The sequence below is a fragment of the Sinocyclocheilus grahami genome, unplaced genomic scaffold (genome assembly GCF_001515645.1).
Source record: "Sinocyclocheilus grahami isolate Dianchi unplaced genomic scaffold, SAMN03320097.WGS_v1.1 scaffold71.1, whole genome shotgun sequence".
NCBI lineage: Eukaryota > Metazoa > Chordata > Actinopteri > Cypriniformes > Cyprinidae > Sinocyclocheilus > Sinocyclocheilus grahami.
Window position 1 is genome coordinate 109,947 of NW_015505250.1, and position 18,865 is coordinate 128,811.

At 35.9% G+C, this 18,865-nt stretch overlaps 2 protein-coding genes and 1 pseudogene across 7 annotated transcripts; 1 reads left to right on the forward strand and 2 right to left on the reverse strand.

Annotated features, from left to right (window-relative positions):
• LOC107585517 (WD repeat-containing protein 35-like) overlaps window positions 1-10,221 on the reverse strand; it is a 25,600-nt pseudogene extending 15,379 nt beyond the window's left edge.
• Window positions 10,165-14,652, reverse strand: LOC107585476 (matrilin-3-like). 4 transcript variants are annotated; one of them, XM_016272500.1, is made up of 6 exons: window positions 14,418-14,652; window positions 13,028-13,381; window positions 11,606-12,181; window positions 11,049-11,180; window positions 10,593-10,694; window positions 10,165-10,349 (listed from the first exon to the last, which is right to left on the reverse strand). In XM_016272500.1, exons 1-6 carry the CDS (start codon window positions 14,584-14,586, stop codon window positions 10,300-10,302), a joined length of 1,383 nt encoding a protein of 460 aa, XP_016127986.1. In that variant the 5' UTR covers window positions 14,587-14,652; the 3' UTR covers window positions 10,165-10,299. The 4 variants fall into 4 exon arrangements, with proteins under 4 accessions (XP_016127986.1, XP_016127988.1, XP_016127987.1 ...); XM_016272502.1 differs by lacking the exon at window positions 13,028-13,381; XM_016272501.1 differs by lacking the exon at window positions 11,049-11,180.
• A 320-nt stretch (window positions 14,653-14,972) lies between these two features.
• LOC107585479 (uncharacterized protein C6orf203-like) lies at window positions 14,973-18,695 on the forward strand. 3 transcript variants are annotated; one of them, XM_016272507.1, is made up of 5 exons: window positions 14,973-15,056; window positions 15,292-15,341; window positions 16,908-17,338; window positions 17,584-17,656; window positions 17,862-18,695. In XM_016272507.1, exons 3-5 carry the CDS (start codon window positions 16,917-16,919, stop codon window positions 18,042-18,044), a joined length of 678 nt encoding a protein of 225 aa, XP_016127993.1. In that variant the 5' UTR covers window positions 14,973-15,056; window positions 15,292-15,341; window positions 16,908-16,916; the 3' UTR covers window positions 18,045-18,695. The 3 variants fall into 3 exon arrangements, with proteins under 3 accessions (XP_016127993.1, XP_016127992.1, XP_016127991.1); XM_016272506.1 differs by having other exon boundaries at window positions 15,292-15,299; XM_016272505.1 differs by lacking the exon at window positions 15,292-15,341.
• Window positions 18,696-18,865: the final 170 nt, after the last annotated feature.

Below are 18,865 nucleotides of genomic sequence, written 5' to 3' on the forward strand. Positions count from 1 at the left end.
AACAAACCGAAATGGCAAGTTATTATATTTTATGAAACTCTTGCATTGCAGTGCGAGCGCGCAGCTGCACACAAGTGCATATACTTTTGAGATATAAATTATAATACATTTGAATAAAACACAAGACTACGTTATATAACTAACAGTAGGCTAATATCTGTTGTTCTCCGGTTGTCAGTCAGAATGACAGTTCTTGCGTGAACATTATAGGCCTATATATACCCAAGCCAATTTATTATCCCTTCCTTTTTGTCTTAGTGTTTAAAATATTTATTTTGAAACAAATTAATTAATTTCTTAATTAAACAAACAGACTTACTGGGTGAGCAGAGTAGGCTAAGACAGCTGTCATATCATACCCTGCCATCCCCAGCTGATGCAAAGAATAGAATTTATATCTACACAGAAGAAAGCCCTGTCTAGACTCTGCCCCAGTATGAGTTGTGTCCAGCTATTCATTAGCCTGTTTGTTTGATGAAAAAAGATGACATGTAGTTGCAATAAATGCGTTAAGAATCCATACAACTGCAGCAGTGGAGGACTATTATTCTGCTGCGTGAAACTGTGGAAGAACTGATGATGGCACGGTTTGATCTTCGGCTGACCAATCAGCAGAAAGGGGTGTTTAATTCCCGCCCACATGTAGAAATCGAATATTCAAGCTGTTTATTAATTTTTCCACCCATGAACGAAAAACGAAAATTTAAGCTGAATTCTTGTTTTTCGTTTTTTGGATAAAAACGAAAAAACAAAAAAGGAGCCGTTTTCTCATTTTTCTACTTTCAATATTAAATCAAAAAACGAATGATCGAATGATACACGGATTTGCAATAATCATATTTTCTCAATTTTTGTATTTTCATAATCGTTGAAGGCCGAAATCGAAACTGTATTTCGATTAATTGCACAGCTCTAACACACACTTCACGTCTCTCTGTCAATACTAAAATAATAAAATTTATCAAGTTAAAAAAAAAAAAAAAACAGTCAAATATTTGGACACACTTGAGTGTATTACACTGAAACCGATTGTGGCTTCGTCTGGACACACACACAAATCATATACATATATTTGTAAACACATATGCACACCCACACTTAAACAGCCTACCATTTCTGTCTGTCTGCAAAGTAGTCTCCAATGGCGTTGTATGCCTGCTCCAGAAGAGCATCATCACAGTCACCTGATCCTGTCTTCAACAACTGCAGAACCCTGAACCAATCACCGAGCTTTATACGCAAACCGATCGCCAAATCCCTAGAGACCAGAGGGAGAAATATGAAAGCTGAGCATTCAAAAACAAATTGAGTTCTGTTGCTTTTTCAATTTAGTTCATTAAAATGTTGGCCATAACTGCATAAACAAAAATTCAGATCCAAATCAACAGAGACACATTTGGAAATTGATTTGAGTGTTTGTTTGTTTTTTTCAATCTAAAAATCATCCATCCATGTAGTTTATTTAATTTAGTACTCCATTAAATTAAAATATGGTAATTTCTTGTCAAATGCCAAAAGAAATATGAATAGCTTTTGTTTGGTAAAAAGCCCCCCCCCCAAAAAAAATAATTGAAATGTAGAAATATAAATGTGTAATATTTGTAATACAGCGTTAGAGACTTCATCAGCAAAGCATGTAGTGGTAGTGCGGTGAATATTATATATTTTGCATGGTGGTACATGTGAGTTTAAATCCTGCTCAGTCTTATATTTTCAGTTAGCATTATTTATACACTATTATATTTCTTAATATCTTAAATTTGCCTTTCATTTTAATTTTATTTTTAGTAATTTATATTTCTATTTATCTTCAATTAATTTTTATTTCAGTTGTAGCTTTAGTAATTTTAGTACTTCAACTTCTAAGTTTAAGTTTTTCATTTTATATTTATACATTAATTTTTATTTTAGCTTTATTTAAATTCCTGAAACAGTCGTTTCAGTTGACAATAACAACACTGTATATTTCAACTGAATTATTTAGGTTTGTATAACAAAATTAGAACAAATCAGCTCAAAATATATATTTTTAAATATTTAAATTAAATTGTGTCCAATTTTTCTCAATTTATTCAAATTCATTTAACTTTTTTTTTTTTATGTGAAGTGTGCTTATCCACAGAGATTTCACACAGGATAAAGACACTTATGAATCTCATGACAGTATGCATTTGTCTGTGTGTACCTGCGGTCCATGTCCAGGTACATCCTCTCTGCCTCCTCGAACCTGCTGAAGTAAGCAGCAACCTCAGCTTGTTTCATGGCTTCACTCTGTAGGTTTCTCAGTCTCTTCACAAATTCAATGCCCTGGTAGTCTCTACAGCGCACAAACGCCTGTTCAGCCATCTTCAGATCCAGCTTCTGCAGCGCCGCTTCTGCCAACAGACGCCTGGAAGTGCATGCATAGATACAACTGACTGAATTTTCAACTGTCAAGTACGGAAGGTCTTAAACTTCACACTGAATACCTCAAATCCCATATTTGAGATTATATGACATAGTATATGATGCATTAGTTCTGATGAAATTTGGAGTATTTGTATTTGTATCATATCTGATCTCAACAAAGAGCAAACAGCATCATAAATCTGAGCATAAACAAAATGACACTGATAATATTTCAGCTGCATATACTGTAGCTAAATCTGTTTGACTGATGACACCCTGGACAGTTTTGGAGAACTGAGTCACAAAAAGTGGCCAAGGAGGGTGAAGTGACTCTGTCCGGGATCTTTTTAAGTGCTCATGGAAAGCTAAGAAAACCTCTGACCTCTGACATGTTGGCATGTTACGGATGAGCACAATCAAACAACAGAGCCTTTGAGCTCTCACACTTGAATCAAAGCAAACACACACACACTGAAAGAGAGTGCTGACACAGCTCGTCTTTACACCATATTCCTGTGGGATTCCTTCTCCAGTTCCTGTCTGACAGTATTAACAGCAACTCACTTGATAATGTACTAAAAGGTGAATCGTACAAAAACATTTCCTGTTCACATTTCAGCCCAAAATCAAAGAAAGAAAAAAAGAAATCTCAAATGGTGTTTGCCATTTAAAAATGTAGATTAAAGACAGTACAGCAAAAACTAATTTAATTAATACGATTTAGCAAGATATAGTAAAATATGCTAAATATATATTTTTTCTAGATTATGGGGGCAAATGCGACCTCGATATAGTTTTAACTAGTTTTGGGAGATAATTATTCAACAAATGGTGAAGTCCTGTCAATGTATGTTAGATCACTGGGTTTACCTCCCTGCTTCTGTAGCAAGAGCCCAATCTGAAATTCCTCCTTGTGCTGTGAGAACTGACAGAGCCACTAAAACTCCAATAGGCCAATAAATCAATAAGCCGCTTCAAGACTGCCATGCTTTATGACTAGAGGTAACATCTTTCTCTCTTTCAGCTCTGTCTTAGATGAATATTTATTTGTAAAAAATCAACTCACCCATAAATAACTGCACAGTAAAGTGCCTGCTTAAATTACAGTTTATTTTATTCTGTTTTATCCAGGTTTCCCTTTCTTAATGGTCAGACAGGTACTGAAGGACAAAGCTCCCCAGAAGTGTGCAGTCTTATTGGTTTCATACGGTGGCCAAGAAGTGCAAAACAAATCACAATTCTGAAAACAAAATAACAAATTACAAACGCAAATGCAAGTCTAAAAACAAAATAACAATTCAGAAAACACAACAACAATTCAGAAAACATTATAACAAGTCAGAAAACACGAGGACAAATTCGAAAACAAAATAACAAGTCAGAAAACACAACGACAAATCCGAAAACAAATGAACAAGTCAGAAAACACAACGACAAATCAGACAAACTGGAAGAGGTAGGTATAGTTTGAGACAGCGCCATTGGTTTGGTATTACTCACCTCTGACTGGACGAGACATCTGTCAATCAGCGTATACAGGAAGAACCAGCCGAAGAACAGCAGAGTCGTGGTAGAAAGTTCGGAGATTGTATTAATGCTTAACACTTAATTTCCAGCGATATCGTTGACATGATTGCAAAGATATTATTTAAACTGAACTGAGCTGGATGTTGACATCACTGAATTCAATGATGAACTGTCTTTAACTGAAAAATGAGTGTTTACTATTGTCATTTTGCATTATTGACACTATTTTCCTAATTAATGCTGTTCAGTTGCTTTGTCACAATCTGTATTGTTAAAAGCGCTATATAAATAAAGGTGACTTGACTTGACTTATTAAAGTAGCTCAGTTTAAATGTATTGTATGAATTGCCTTACTATGGAATTAAAAATGTGGGGTGTCTATTTACATTTAGTTAAAAGTCGCTGTTAATCACCAGCTCCAGTGGCGCAGATGGCTAAGTGTGTGTCGTTGGCTTTATGACGCGATCGACCCGGGTTCGATCCCGTCTTTTGCCGAATTTTTTTTTCCTCCCTTTTCAAATCTCGTATTAGCAATGGATTCTATTTATACTAAGTGAAAATAGCAGTATTTTTAGCAATATGCTATTTACACTAAGTGCAAATACCTATTTACGCTATGTTAAAATAGCAGGATTTCAACTATCAAATATACTACTTGTTGCAAATAGTGGCAATTATCTGCACTTCAGTATTGTAGTACATTATAAAACAGTATGCAATAATAACGTATTGAGTGTAAATTATAATTTTAATTATTAAATGGATGCCCCCTTATTGGTAAAATAAAGCCCTCCCTACACCTACCCGATACTTTATTTTCAACTTTTTGATTATTTCCTTAATTTTTATTGAAAATAAATGCCTTTACGATGTGATACGAGATTTGAAAAGGGAGAAAAAAAAGTTCGGCAAAAGGCGTGATCGAACCCGGGTCATCCCGTCAAAAAGCCAATGACACGCGTTTGTCCATCTGCGCCACTGGAGCTGATGTTTTACAGCCACTTTTAATTAAATGTAAATATACACTCCGTATTTTTTATTCCATAGTAAGGGCAATTCATACAATACATTTAAACTGAGCTACTTTAATACCATCTCCGAACTTTCTACCACGACTCTGCTGTTATTTGGCTGGTTCTTCCTGTATACGTTGATTGACAGATGTCTCGTCCAGTCAGCGGTGAGTAATCCCAAACCAATGACGCTGTCTCAAACTATACCTACCTCTTCTGGTTTGTCTGATTTGTCGTTGTGTTTTCTGACTTATTTTGTTTTCGAATTTGTCATTGTGTTTTCTGACTTGTTATAATGTTTTCTGAATTGTTGTTGTGCTTTCTGAATTATTTAGTTTTTTAGACTTGCATTTGCGTTTGTAATTTGTCATTTTGTTTTCAGAATTGTGATTTGTTTTACACTTCTCGGCCACCGTAGTTTCATCTTGTCCTGCCAGTGCCAGGATCATCATTCAAATCATAAAACTGTACCTCACACTTCATTCAGACGATAAAACTGGACGTCATACTTTCCATTGGCAGGAAACACACACACTGCCATGTTGCGCACTCTTAAATCTCTCAAATGTATAACAAACACACAGTCCTACTAAACACATACACTCAAATACACAAACTCACACAGTATTTACGCAATGTTCCATAGTGCCTAACTATGCTTTCATTCATGTATTCCTCTTTCCGTGTGCAGGTATGCTTGAATAAATAACCAAACCGCCCCATTTATTGTGTGGAATGAGTGTGTCTCACCAGAGACGCGGATGGGGATTATCCTCAATAAACTGAGAAGCATCTTCAATTCCAACCTTCTCAATAAGTGCCCTGCTGTCCCTCAGTGAGCGGATCTCGAAGTTTATTAAATAATCTTAATTCGGAACCTCTGGATCCTGAAAAATAAAATATGAAATTATATTCAGGGTTCAAACTAAGATAACAATTAAAAAAAAAAAAAAAAACTTTATCGACATAAAAAAATTCATATTCAAAATCAACTCTGAATTAATTAAATCCAATATATTCCAACCAACCCTCATAATCTCATCCAAAAGAACAGATTTGATCTCCAGATCCTCAAAGTGGCAGATGAAGCCAGACGTTTGAATTGGTTCCTGTGTTAAAAACACAACACAAATAAGAGCTTGTCAGGAGACAATCATGAAAAAGGTATCACAGTTTCCACAAAAAATATTGTGGAAATTGTTTTAACATTGCTAGTAATAATAAAAAAAAAAATTCTTGAGCACTAAATCAACATATTAAAATGATTTCTGAAGGATCATGTGACACTGAAGGCTAAAGCAATGGCTTCTGAAAATTCAGCTTTGCCATCACAGGAATAAATTACATTGTAAAATAAATTAAAATAGAAAACAGGTTATTCATATTTGTAATAATATTTCACAATATTGCTGTTTTTACTTTTTTCAAAAGCATTACAAAAGTCTTACCGACCCTAAACGTTTGAACAGTTATGTATGACTGGATCTATTATCTTTGTAGAACTTTCAAAATGTGTGTCTGTATGGCACATGTGTGTGATCAGTACTCACCTCTCCAAACGGTGTGTAGAAGTGAACAACATTCATGTCTTTCTCTGCTCTGCTGTTTCTGAGTGATCCTGCTATAGCTAGAACACTGCCGTAGATTCCACTGGATACTGGCCACATGCCACATACCCGCCTCGATGATCACAGGACCTACACACATATGCACAAACAATCAATTATTCCGCTTTTCTTTTCTCCCTCATACTCAGATCTGTACTAGAATGTATGTCCCTCAGCCTGCACAAAGAGAGATAAAGAAACACATAAACTCACTGTCATCACTCTCATGTCTCATCACTTGGCAGTGCCCGTTAGTAAAGCAAACAGCTAGGCAGGGGCAGTCTGGCTCCAGATACCCCTCTGTGCCAGGGTACCAGTGAATACCTGCTGCACCCGTTACATTCGCCAAACAACTCATGGTCATCTTCATCTGGGCATAAACACACACAAATTTGTGTTTTTAATAGCAGTACTAGACAAACTGACTGGATAGAAATGGAAAAACTTCCTCAGGATCTACAGAGGAAAACTAGTAGAAGTAGCTGACTAAAGACAGAGAGTGTTTCCAGCATCTCAGCATTCACAGTGAAGTTGCCCTGATTGTCGTAGATGTGGATCTCTCCATTGGCCATCCCAAACAGCAGGATCTTACGGTTCACTTGGAACCCCAACCGAGGTGGTACTAAAAAAAGTACCAGGTACCAGGTACTGTACCCAGAGGAAAACCCCCAAAAAGTGAACCGTAACGAGCCGTACCGAGCCGTACCGTGCCGTACCATGCAGTGGAAAAGCGCCATTACTGTCTGGAGACCAGGCCACATGTGCCAACTGGCTCCCCTTCAGTTCTTTATATTCAAACAAATAAAATGTGCAAGCATAAAAAGTCCAAACTATATAATAAAACAACAAACATCTATATCTTTATGGATTTGTTGCTTTTCAATAAAAAATTTAATAATTTAATACTATAATAAAATACTAAAAAAAGAAAAATTAAAACACACCAGGTGAATAGGGTAAAAAAATATATAGATATCACCATACTTCCCGAGTTAATTGATTACATTAAGAATTGCTAATTTTGTATTACACGCTTTCTGAAATGTTATGTTTAATAATACGCAAATGATAAATGATCTAATTAAATATGCACTAATTTGTACACATTTCCAGAACAGAAATCTGAACACTGGACAACTCAGGTTCAAAATTCTTGTTTCGTTTTGTTGACATGTTAGTTTATTGGTTGTTGTTGTTTTAACAGAGCAGATTTTGAATATTTCTTTTTATCATTCCATAAATAAAAAAATACTGAATCAGAAAAATTATTTAGGAATAAAATATTATCAGGCAAATGACATATGAACAAACCCCTCTGTAAAAAAAAATTCAGAATATAGTCTAGTGTATGCGAGTGCTACTGAAGTGGAGATTTCTGGCTCAGTGCAGGAGAATTTTTTTTTTTTTTAAATATGTAGTGTAATTGAAATCAACAGACACAAATAAATAAAGTGCACTAAAATCTGATTGAACTCAAAACTCTGGTATTGTGCTAAGTGTATATTGGATGTTTTCTTTCCACTAGTCTGAAACAACATGTTATGAAACTCAAATCACAAATTTGACCAGTGGGTGAAAAAAGGTTTGTGCTTGTAGTGTTTTGACTTAAAAATAAGATAATAAATAATAATTATAATAAAAACAGTCCATATCTGAGCTCACCATCCACCGAGCCCACAATCACAGCACCGTCCTCATATACAATGCAGATCTTCAGACCATCAGCATTCCAGCTCATACTCCTCACCACAGATTTATTCCTGTTATTAATCATTTCTTCATACTATGAACCTGTTTGACACACAAAATCACAGAAAGTGTCACACAAGGTTTTGCATGCACACGTAAAAACGGTTGGAGTTTTATATTCATGAAATATACAGTATTTTCTATATGATTTGTTAAGGGACTGTGTACCTTTGTAAAGCATCCAGACAATAATGAGCCCGTTCTGGTCACTGGTGGTCAGTTTCTGGTATTGTTCATTCCATGTCACAACCTGCACTGCACCTGCATATCGAAATTAAAATCTCAGAGTCAGAACACACAATACACACAAAGACTAACACCAAATTCACATATATTGAGTTGATGTCACACATCTCCTCTGTCGTTCTTACCGCTGTGGCCCTCCAGTGTCTGATTCATAGAGAGGTTGCCGGGAGCTGCCAAGCCTTTCAGTTTGGCATCATCTAAGAAAAATAAATGTAATTAACTATTGGTTGACTGATGATAACTTCATTCAAACATCTATGCTGAATATATAGAAGTCGACAATTCACATTGGCGCTCATATTTTGTATATATTGGCACAGAAAATACTACAGAAATACTGGCAGTTCCAGGTTCACACCTGTATAAGTCTCAAGTTTGAGAACTTTTAAAAGCCCATCCTCTCCTCCACAGGCGATGAAACCCTGGTCTTTGTTCCAAGACACACACTTTAAAACCGTATTGTTTGGAATCGCAATCTGAGGACACACAACAAAGCCAACAGCCCTGATAAACAAGTCTTACACACAGAAACAGCTGTCATTATCATTAAAAAAAAGCGCCTTAAAAAAAACTGAAAATTACTGATGGCAAATCAGAAAAATAAACCCGCGTTCAATCAGAGAAAAATATTCATATAGCAGTAATATTGTTATAATGCTCGCAGTAATACGGTTATTATATCACGATTACATTCTTACTTAGATAAATAAACATCTTTACTTTAGCTTAGCTTGCCTCAGCGTTCATGAACCAATTTTCTCGTTTTTTAGGGGGCTGCTAAATGGAGTATTTTGGTCCCGATGACTTTTTTTATTTCAGTTTAATAAATCCGTTCTTCAAGGCATTCGGTGTATGTTCCATGCATGTACGTACGCTGCTGTAAAACAGTTTGCTTGGTTTCTAAGTAACCAAACCCAGGAAATGATGTTTAGTTAAGGCGTTCATGGTATTTGTAGTTCTCTTAGTCATGCTCCACTCATTACGTTACAGTACACTTTAACTAAATTGTTTGTGATAATATTCATTTTAATTAATTCCTAATTAATTATACAATTATCTGAATGGATTTTAAGCATAATTATGATTATGGGTAACTGACATGAAATAGATTATTGAAAGCTGCCATTTCCTGCACTGTGACAATGTTAAACTCCATCTCAAAGCAATTTAAACAGCAGTTTGATATTTATTCAATAGTATGCATTAGCTAGTTACAAAGACTAAGGCTACAGTCACTGTCACACCAAGCACCATGGTATTGTATTATATTGTATTATAGCAAAGTCCCTTTAAGACATTACAAGGGTATTCTATAGTCTTTGATTACAGTCTTTAGCTAACCCATCATACAATGCAAAGATAACACAAAACAGAAAATAACATCAAAGAATATTTTTATTTGTTATAATTTGTTCATTTATTTGTTCATATATGTGTACATGTATTCTAAATAGACAACAACATAAAATGATGTGCGTATACTTTACATATTACTATTACACTTACTATTTTTTTCCCCAAAATAAAAGGAAATTTACTTAAAAACATGTAACACTTTGTGTCAACAAAGTTAATTTGATGTATGATGATAACTCAAAGATCATACTCAGAACATAATGAAATATCAAATAATTATAAGCACAATATGAAGTCAGATTAATTAAACACAATGTGGAATGCATGGGATACATTGTGGGCAGCTAATGAGAGATTAAATCCTTTGTTTTTTTGTTTTTTAGAACAAGCCGTTTAGAGTCCCATCCTCCACTCTAGGTGCGATGGAGATCAAACTGCTGCACTCTGTGTGAGATGTCATCCAGTAAGAACAGTTAAGAAAAACGTATCACACGTCATGATCATCAAGACCATTATAGGATCGGTTTCCTGATTAACACCAGCTTTGGACAGAAAACAATATGACTATTAAAAGACATCATAAACCCTGTCCGCTATATGAATGCTACAAAAAAACTCTCTCAGGACATGGAACGTTTATCAGACTGAGAGAGTTGTTCAATCAGGATAGGTGATAAACAAACGCTGTTTTAATCTGAAAGGATATGTCTGCTGGTAAGCCTCTGTATGCTGTTGTGAACCTTCCTCTGAAATGCGATCTGAGCTTCACACATGCAGGCATTCTCAGTCAGATCTCCTCTTGCCTCTTCTGTAAAAGAAGCAGACATGTTTTACTGTATACTTAAAATGCTGAAAATCTTTCCTTCACTCCTTAATTTATACATCATAAATATTATCACTGACAATTTTAAAAACAAACTCTCAACATAAACATTCCAGAGCACACATTTTATTTTATTACACACATACTTATTTAAAAGATTTATAATTCAGATATAATGTCTGATTTCAGTGGCGTATTTGTATGGCAATTAGTTTGAGCCCAAAATAATTTCTGTGCACAAAAGTTTCTGAATGCATTTCTTTAGAATGCATCAAATAATATTCTTTACGATATGCATCAAATTTTTCAAATGATTTGATGCATATTTTTATGACAAACCATTGGCCTGCTTAGAGCACGTTTTCTTGTCAGCGTTGATAACATATCCCTCTCTGCACTTGCAGAAATAAGAGGCGTTGTTGTTGACACAAATATGTTCGCAGCTGTGCCCAAATGCACAAGCATCGAAACCTGCAAAATCAGCTGAATGAGCAAAAATCTTTTCACTACTGATCAACCAAAACCACAAAAAAGAAATATTCTATATGAAATACTGTTATTTTAGAAAATAATTATTGGAACACTAGAATAACTACATATTATTGATCAGTCATTGATGCATTCATTTAATGTAATTTCAAATTATATATAATGTGATTTCAAATTATATATATATATATATATATATATATATATATATATGTATAGATGTATATGTATATGTGTTTTAAAATCATATAAATAATTTTATAATAATTATACATATTTATATAAAAAATATATTTTATAATATACATTTTAATTTTGATTGCCTTATTTTTCTAGATTAAATTAAAATGTGATCCAATTAATTCTAAACTGTTTTTCTCAACAAAATAGGATATTTATTCTCTTACCACAGAGTGTCTCCCTGAACTTGGATGTGAGTTTCTCGATCACACCGTATGTCTCCACATAGAACACATGGTCATCAAGAGGCTGACTGGCCATCAGTTTGAGAGACCGCATATCTGCTCTGTCCACTCCGACAGCATATATTTCAATCCCGGAAGCCCTTGCTGCTGCTGCCACCTCTTCAACTTTATCTTGCGGCCGTCCATCAGTCACAATGATGGCCACCTTACCAATCTTCTTTTTTAGTGGCCGGGCCCCAGCATTCTCTGTAAAAACCTGTTCCATGGTGGTTTTTATGGCCAGGCCAGTCATGGTTCCCGTTGAGAGGGGATCAATACGGGAGAAGGCTTGCTTGACCTCGGCCTTACTAAAGTACTTTTTCAGAAGGAACTCAATGTTGACGGTGCTGGCATAGTTGACCAGGGCGACTCGTGTGGCATCAGATCCGATATCAAGAGAGTCAACCATTTCAGAGAGGAAGATTTTGACTTTTTCAAACTCTGCAGGGCGGACGCTACGAGAGCTGTCAATGATAAAAACCAGATCTAGAGGATGGCTCTTGCAGAGCTCTACTTGAGCTGTAAGAGAGAAATAATTCATTGAAAATTAGTGTCACATTATCATTAAAATTATTAAAAAGTGCAAAGCGTGATGCTGAAAGAGAATAATATGTAACAAAAAAAAGTGTTTGTTTATGAAAAGAGAGGCTCCTCGATTAGCAATGCAGCACTGTGACTGAAAAAAATGGAAAGAAACGGAGTCAGTTAATCCCATTTGTGCTAAACAAAGTTCAAATAGCATTTCTGTAGACAATAAGCTTTGCATTAGCAAAAATTGCCTCATTAATGTATTTGTCTTGCTTGTTTAATGTTAAATGACTAGGGGTGTAACAATATATTGCAATACAAAAATGCAACAATATGTATGATTGATAGTGACAATATTATATATAAATTATGGAATATTATAGATAGAAGTCTCGTATTCTGATGGCACCCATTCACTCCAGTGGATCCATTGGTGAGCAAGTGATCTAATGCTAAATTTCTGCAAATCTGTCCTGATTTTTGTCCTGAAGAACTCATTTATGTCTTGGGTGGCCTGAGGATGAGTCAATTTGTAGCAAATCTTTATTTTTGGATGAACTATTTGCTGTTTATCATACGTCTTCAAAGTAATAATTAAAAAACATCCCATTTTGACTGATCGTGATACTACAAGTATTGTGAGATCAGTAATGTGTATCAAACCGAATCATGACATGAGTATATCGTTACACCCCTATAAATGACCATTCAGTTTTTTTTTTTGTGTGTGAATTCTCCTTTAAAAAGAGACAGAGAAAGAGAAGAAAGATTAGTATTAACAGGGATTGAAAAGGACCAGACTGGTCGTCTGCACCCAGTGGGGTGGGATTGGTCTACCTGGGTCAGTGGAGGGTTCGGGAGGGGCAGTTGTGCCATGAGGGGTACTGATGGGCTCTGAAGTGGTTGTCGTGGTTGTTGTGGTTGTTGTGGCTGTAGTCTGTGTTGGAGGTGGCGGGGGTAGGGTGGCTACCTTGGTGAGTGGGATGGGCACTGTAGGGACAGGTAACACCACTGGCATTCTGGGAGGTGTGGGCACAACTGACCGGACAGGATGGACAGGTGAGATGGGCCGGACAGGTAAGGCAGGACGGTGGTAGATAAAAGGAGGCCCCTTCCAGGGTGGCCGCTGATGATGATGTTGATGAGGGTTGCGATGATGATAGCTGTAAAACCTGTGATTAAAGCCCTGAGCTTTGTTTGTTTATAGAGAGAGAGAGAGAAAGAGAGAGGAGGTAAACAGATACATAGAAATACATAGAAGGAGAGAGAGGAAAAAATGTCAAGAATCCATAGACGAAAAGAAAAAAAAATAGAGGAGAAAGACAAAGGTGGGAGCATGAAAAGGAGATTTAGAACAAGAAAAGGGAGAGAGAAGCATTAAAGTAAGCCATTACTCTATTGGTTTAAAGCAATGTAATATTGATGTGGGTTTGTGAAGACACTCTTTTGTTGTATGCAAAAGCATGAGCTAAACGTCTCCATTTTCAAGCAGTGAGGCAAAGTCAGTGGCCTGGTCAGAAGTTCTCTGTGAATGACTGCAACATTTAACATGTCAACCTGAAGGAGAAACATGTTATAGCACCAGATCCACTTCTCAAACCAAATCATTCATTCTTTAAGGGACCGAAGTATATAACATTACTAGATTAACAATTTCAGTTGAAAGATATGAGAGTCAGACACTGAAGAAAAAAGATTAATTGTAGTACAATTTTGAAAGATATGTTTTAAAGCTCACAAATCATGTAGACCCTTCATTTTGCGAATATCATTTAAAGAATGTTACATAAATAAACAAATAAGATTTTTAATGAACGATAAAAACAATGCTTTATTTATATTTTAATAACTCCTGTAATGCAGTACTACAATAGAACCACCAAGGTTTTAAAAGGTCTCTGATCCGTCATTATGCACTATAGTTGGGGGGGGGGGGGCATTGTCAGGTGTGTGGGTCTAAAGATTAAACTAAAAAGTTAAACTAAAAATTCCACTTTTTTTTTAAAAATAAGAAAGAAAAAAACTCTGTTTCTTAAATACTAATTTCACTCAGTAGTTTTTTTTTAAATAATACTCAGTATTAACATATTTTAAATATTCATTTAAATCAATGCTTGAAAAGAATTACAAGTGTTGATTTCACATGACTTTAATAAAATGCAATAGTAATAATAATAATAATAATAATAATAACAAAAGTTATAAATAACAGAAAAAAAAAGATTACCTCCAAAGTTGATGGAGTTTCCGTGTCCAGGCATATTGGGGGTGAAGTAAGATCTCTGCCGGTCCGCGTACAGCTGGTTATGGTTCCGTAAGTAAGGGCCATACGTACCCTGCGCCTCCATTAAAAATGCTGACAAACAAAAGAAAAAAATGCAAATAAAGCATGTCATGTTGATGAAGATGGATGCAGAAATCTCCGTTCTTGTGGTTATTCCAACCCACTGTGAGAGTTTTGACAGGAGGAGGCGCTCACATGATGTTTTAAAGCCGCTGGCCCCCAGACGTCCAACGCCAGCCACCAATCCAGAGAAACAAGTGCGTTTGACTGGGCGGGGGTTTAGTCTTATATAAATGTGTGCAGAATACCACTAGAACGGCATAGATAGCACACATAGTGCCCAAAGCATTCTGAAAAAAAATAGTAATGTTTATGAGCTAATATAGGCTATACACAACTTTACGATATCTCTAAAACCCTAATGATTAAATATAATTCTGCGTTGTGTATAATAATTCATCCCGACTCTAGAGGGCGCTGTAAAATGTGCACCACTACAATAGCAGCGACTGCTGACTTGTTTTTACTGTGCTCGTTGGTAAACTCGAGATTAGAGTGTCAAGGGGAGATCACACAACTCAGGTAAAAATGATATTTTTAAGTCGTTGTCAAACAAACAACAAGTGTTGTTTTTGCATTTGTTGATGTGAAGTATCCTGAAGAATTGTCGTGAGCATTGGTGTTGGTTACAAACACATTATGAGATGCTGTCTATGCAAACTCTGATGATATATCGTCATGAGAATGTCATATTTTTCATATCATGCTTTCCCTTATGTCTGTACTTAACTATCATTTATATTTCTCCTCAAATTAGTTATTTGGGTAACGTTATGTGGACAGACAAGTCCTCAGCGACGTCGAGCTGTACATATTGTATGCTTACATCTATACACAAATGCAAATTTGTGAAAGAAATTAAGCTGGGAATTATTTCAAAATGACGTATTTTCTGTGTATTGTAGTGCATTCTGTTGAATATATACAGTGCTTAACGTGTTTTAGACCATCACCCAACGTAAGGCTTGTGCCACAGCTGCCTTAAACTAACAGTATTGGTGATTACCAAAATCATCAGTATGTGTAAGCTCTTTAGTCACAGTAACGTTAGTGTTTCTAATGCTAAAATATAGTTTAGTACATACAAACAATGCCAGCAAGAATGCAAGCTTTTATCAAAGCCAAAGGAGGTCATACAAAATAAAAAATAAAATATATAATATTTTTGTTATTATGTTTGAATAAAGACTATTTAGTTGTTTTTGACAGATTCCTAAATCCGTGTATCATTCGATCATTCGTTTTTTTTATTTAATATTGAAAGTAGAAAAATGAGAAAACGGCTCCTTTTTCGTTTTTTTCCAAAAAACGAAAAAGAGAATTCAGCTTTAATTTTTAAGTTTTTCGTTCATGGGTGGAAAAATGAATAAACAGCTTGAATATTCGATTTCTACATGTGGGCGGGAATTAAACGCCACTTTCTGCTGATTGGTCAGCCGAAGATCAAACTGTGCTATCATCAGTTCTTCCACAGTATCACGCAGCAGAATAATAGTCCTCCACTGCTGCAGTTGTACGGATTAATAACCCATTTTATCAATTTCATATTCTTCTCATCAAACAGACTAATGAATAGCTCGACACAACTCGTACCGGGGCAGAGTCTAGACAGGTCTTTCTTCTGTGTAGACCAGCGGTTCTTAAAGTGATAGGGGGTCCGCAAAATTATTTGCTATAGCCTAAAGTATTTCCAGACCGTAAAGTCACATTTTTTTTATCACGATACATAGGCCTACTCTGATTTATTCCAAAGTGACTTATATGATGCATTTAATGTAAAATAATCTAAATGAAGCCTTTTAAAAAGACAAGTATTCCCTGTGGTTCATGTTTGTGGCATGCGCCAGAAAGATGCTCAAGGAGACCAAGACGGGCTAAAGCAGCGCATTCTGTTGTTCTCTTTTCAAAGGCATGACATTTTGTAGTTATTTTGAACATAACGTTAAAGGAGCTGTTTTCTCATTTTTCTACTTTCAATATTAAATCAAAAAACGACTGATCAAATGATACACGGATTTTCCTAATATATTTGTTTTCTCCTTAAGACAGATGGTCTAATAAATTTGTTAAGCACTGTATATATGTATAGAACTGTATATGTATGTATTGGTATACATATGATGATAGAAACAAATATACATGACAAATATAAAAAATGAATAGTGAAGTAGAAGCAGACAACAAATGGCCAGCATACATTAGAGCTCCTTTACTATTTAAAAAAGCATTCCAGGGCACACACCTTGAAGTTGGTTTCTAAAATTTACAGAGCGGTTAGAGCTGAGTCTAGGCACTTGTTGACTTTGAAGAATGAAAAGTGTGCATGCATGTTACACCTTTTCTCTGCTCTTTTTCTCTTGTGTCTGTGTTCAGTGTCACAGTATGCAGAATCTGTCAGTGCAGGCACTGGCCCTGCGGCAGCTAGGCAGACTGAACTCCCTCCAGCTGCTCACACCATGCCATGCCTCTGGTCTCAGCATGTGGTGCCCGCGAACATTACACGCGCGTCAGTTGTGGGGTTCAGCCACTCCCCAAACACACCGTACAGCTATGTGGCCAAGATCATGGGACACTCGGCAGAGCTGGTCGCTCCATCAGGCCCGGCTCAAGAGCACGAGAAAAAAAGGGAAGCAAAAAGCAATGCAGCAGCCAGAGGAGGAGGAGGAAGATGCAGAGGCTAGTGATTATGAGGATGAGCTTCCAGATGACCCAGGCCTGCCAAAAGACTATAAAGACCATGAGAAAACTGTCCAATCTCTACGTTTCGATCTGGTTTTGAAGACCGGATTGGATATTGCACGAAAGTAAGTCAGAGAAACTGTTCATCATGTTCAGAGATTAATTCTGCCACACTGGTTAGTTGCAAATTTGAGTTTTCAGTTCCGATTGCAGATGTAACTCAGTTTTACCTCATAGAACCCGATTAGAGAATGGACTGATGGTGTTCGTATAATCTTTGCTCATATTGCTCTCCTTTATCTCAGGCTGTACATTTAGTTTGTGGTATTTTGGCCAGTGGCAGTGACTAACACATGTATCTGTTTTATAGTGGTGTGGAGGATGCTTTCTATAACCTCAAATTGAGACTGAATGGTCAGAAATTCACCAAGAAGAGTAAAATGGTGAGTCAGCACCCTCTAGTGGTATAATCAGAAAGAACTTTCCTCGAAAATATCGAACACTAGCTGAACAAATTATGGATGCAATAAAAAAAAAACGACCCCGCTTGTGGTAGTCTTCCCATTACTTAATTCATCTTGAGTACCGGTTAGTACAAGCAGAAATGGCACCTTAATTTAACAGTCCATGGTCTGCTCCCTCCTGCAGGTTAAAGTGGGGGATACACTGGATCTGATCCTAAATGAGGACAAAGAAATGGACACAGTCTTGCTGAAGAGAGTGATCTTAAAAAAGGTGGTTGGAGAGACAAAAGACGCAGAAAAGCAGAGAGTCATTCTAAGATGCTGGAAACACCTACAACTTCCCAGAAAGGATGTGTACAAGCAGTAAAGACCAATTCTGTGATGTGTATGAGAGGTGAAAGATCAGAAAATGGGACGGAACTGATATTTCCTATTCCACTCTCCAACCATTTGATTCTGAAACTGCAGATTGAGGAGTTAATGAGTTTTTCAATGCCCAACAAAAACTGAAGGTCCTTTTCACATCTATTCACTTAACAGTAGTTCATAACTGTTTCATACTACTTAAAGATTATTTTTATTAACTTTACAGGTCACAAATGGAACACAAAAACATCCTATTGTTTAGAGGTGGTTTTGGTTATATGCAAGTTTTTATTTTTATGTTTACTAACATTGTGAGATGAATCAGATAGTATTTGGGAAATCAGTTGTTTTCTGATTCCTTGTTTATGATACCTTATTTAGTTTTTACCATTGTCTTTATGACATTGGTAGATTTTCAATGAGCAGTTTTCAGAGTGCCTTTGCATACAGCTGCACTAAGAGAGCCAGACAAAAACAAACAAAAAATAAATATTAAAAGGTTTTTACACAGCATTTATGCAAAATATTAATGAGTCAGACCCACACAAATACAGTTTCCAAACTGTATTTCTTTCTTTTTTTCTTCATTATAATGGTCAAGTGGTGGAATATACAAACAACACAAATTTAATCTCAATAAACATCAAAGAAAAAAGAATCTGTCTTCCCTTAGGTTTTTTTTATTTTATTTTCTCTGACGATAAAAGGCTCCTAATGACCCTCACTTGTGTATCTGAAGTAAAATAAAAAGGAACATGAAACCCATCTTGGCTAGGAAGTGAATTTTTATTTAAAAATATTTAACATATAACCTGGTGCTAT

Excerpts from the sequence above, each read along its gene's own strand:
- LOC107585479 (XM_016272507.1), top strand. The coding sequence starts at position 16,917 with ATGCAGAATCTGTCAGTGCAGGCACTGGCCCTGCGGCAGCTAGGCAGA. Across the intron at positions 17,339-17,583 it reads GGATTGGATATTGCACGAAA|TGGTGTGGAGGATGCTTTCT; the intron begins GTAAGTCAGAGA and ends TCTGTTTTATAG. Across the intron at positions 17,657-17,861 it reads TCACCAAGAAGAGTAAAATG|GTTAAAGTGGGGGATACACT; the intron begins GTGAGTCAGCAC and ends TCCCTCCTGCAG.
- LOC107585476 (XM_016272500.1), bottom strand. The coding sequence starts at position 14,586 with ATGACATGCTTTATTTGCATTTTTTTCTTTTGTTTGTCAGCATTTTTA. Across the intron at positions 13,382-14,417 it reads AAACTCCATCAACTTTGGAG|CTCAGGGCTTTAATCACAGG; the intron begins GTAATCTTTTTT and ends AAACAAACAAAG. Across the intron at positions 10,350-10,592 it reads ACAGAGGCTTACCAGCAGAC|TGGATGACATCTCACACAGA; the intron begins ATATCCTTTCAG and ends AACTGTTCTTAC.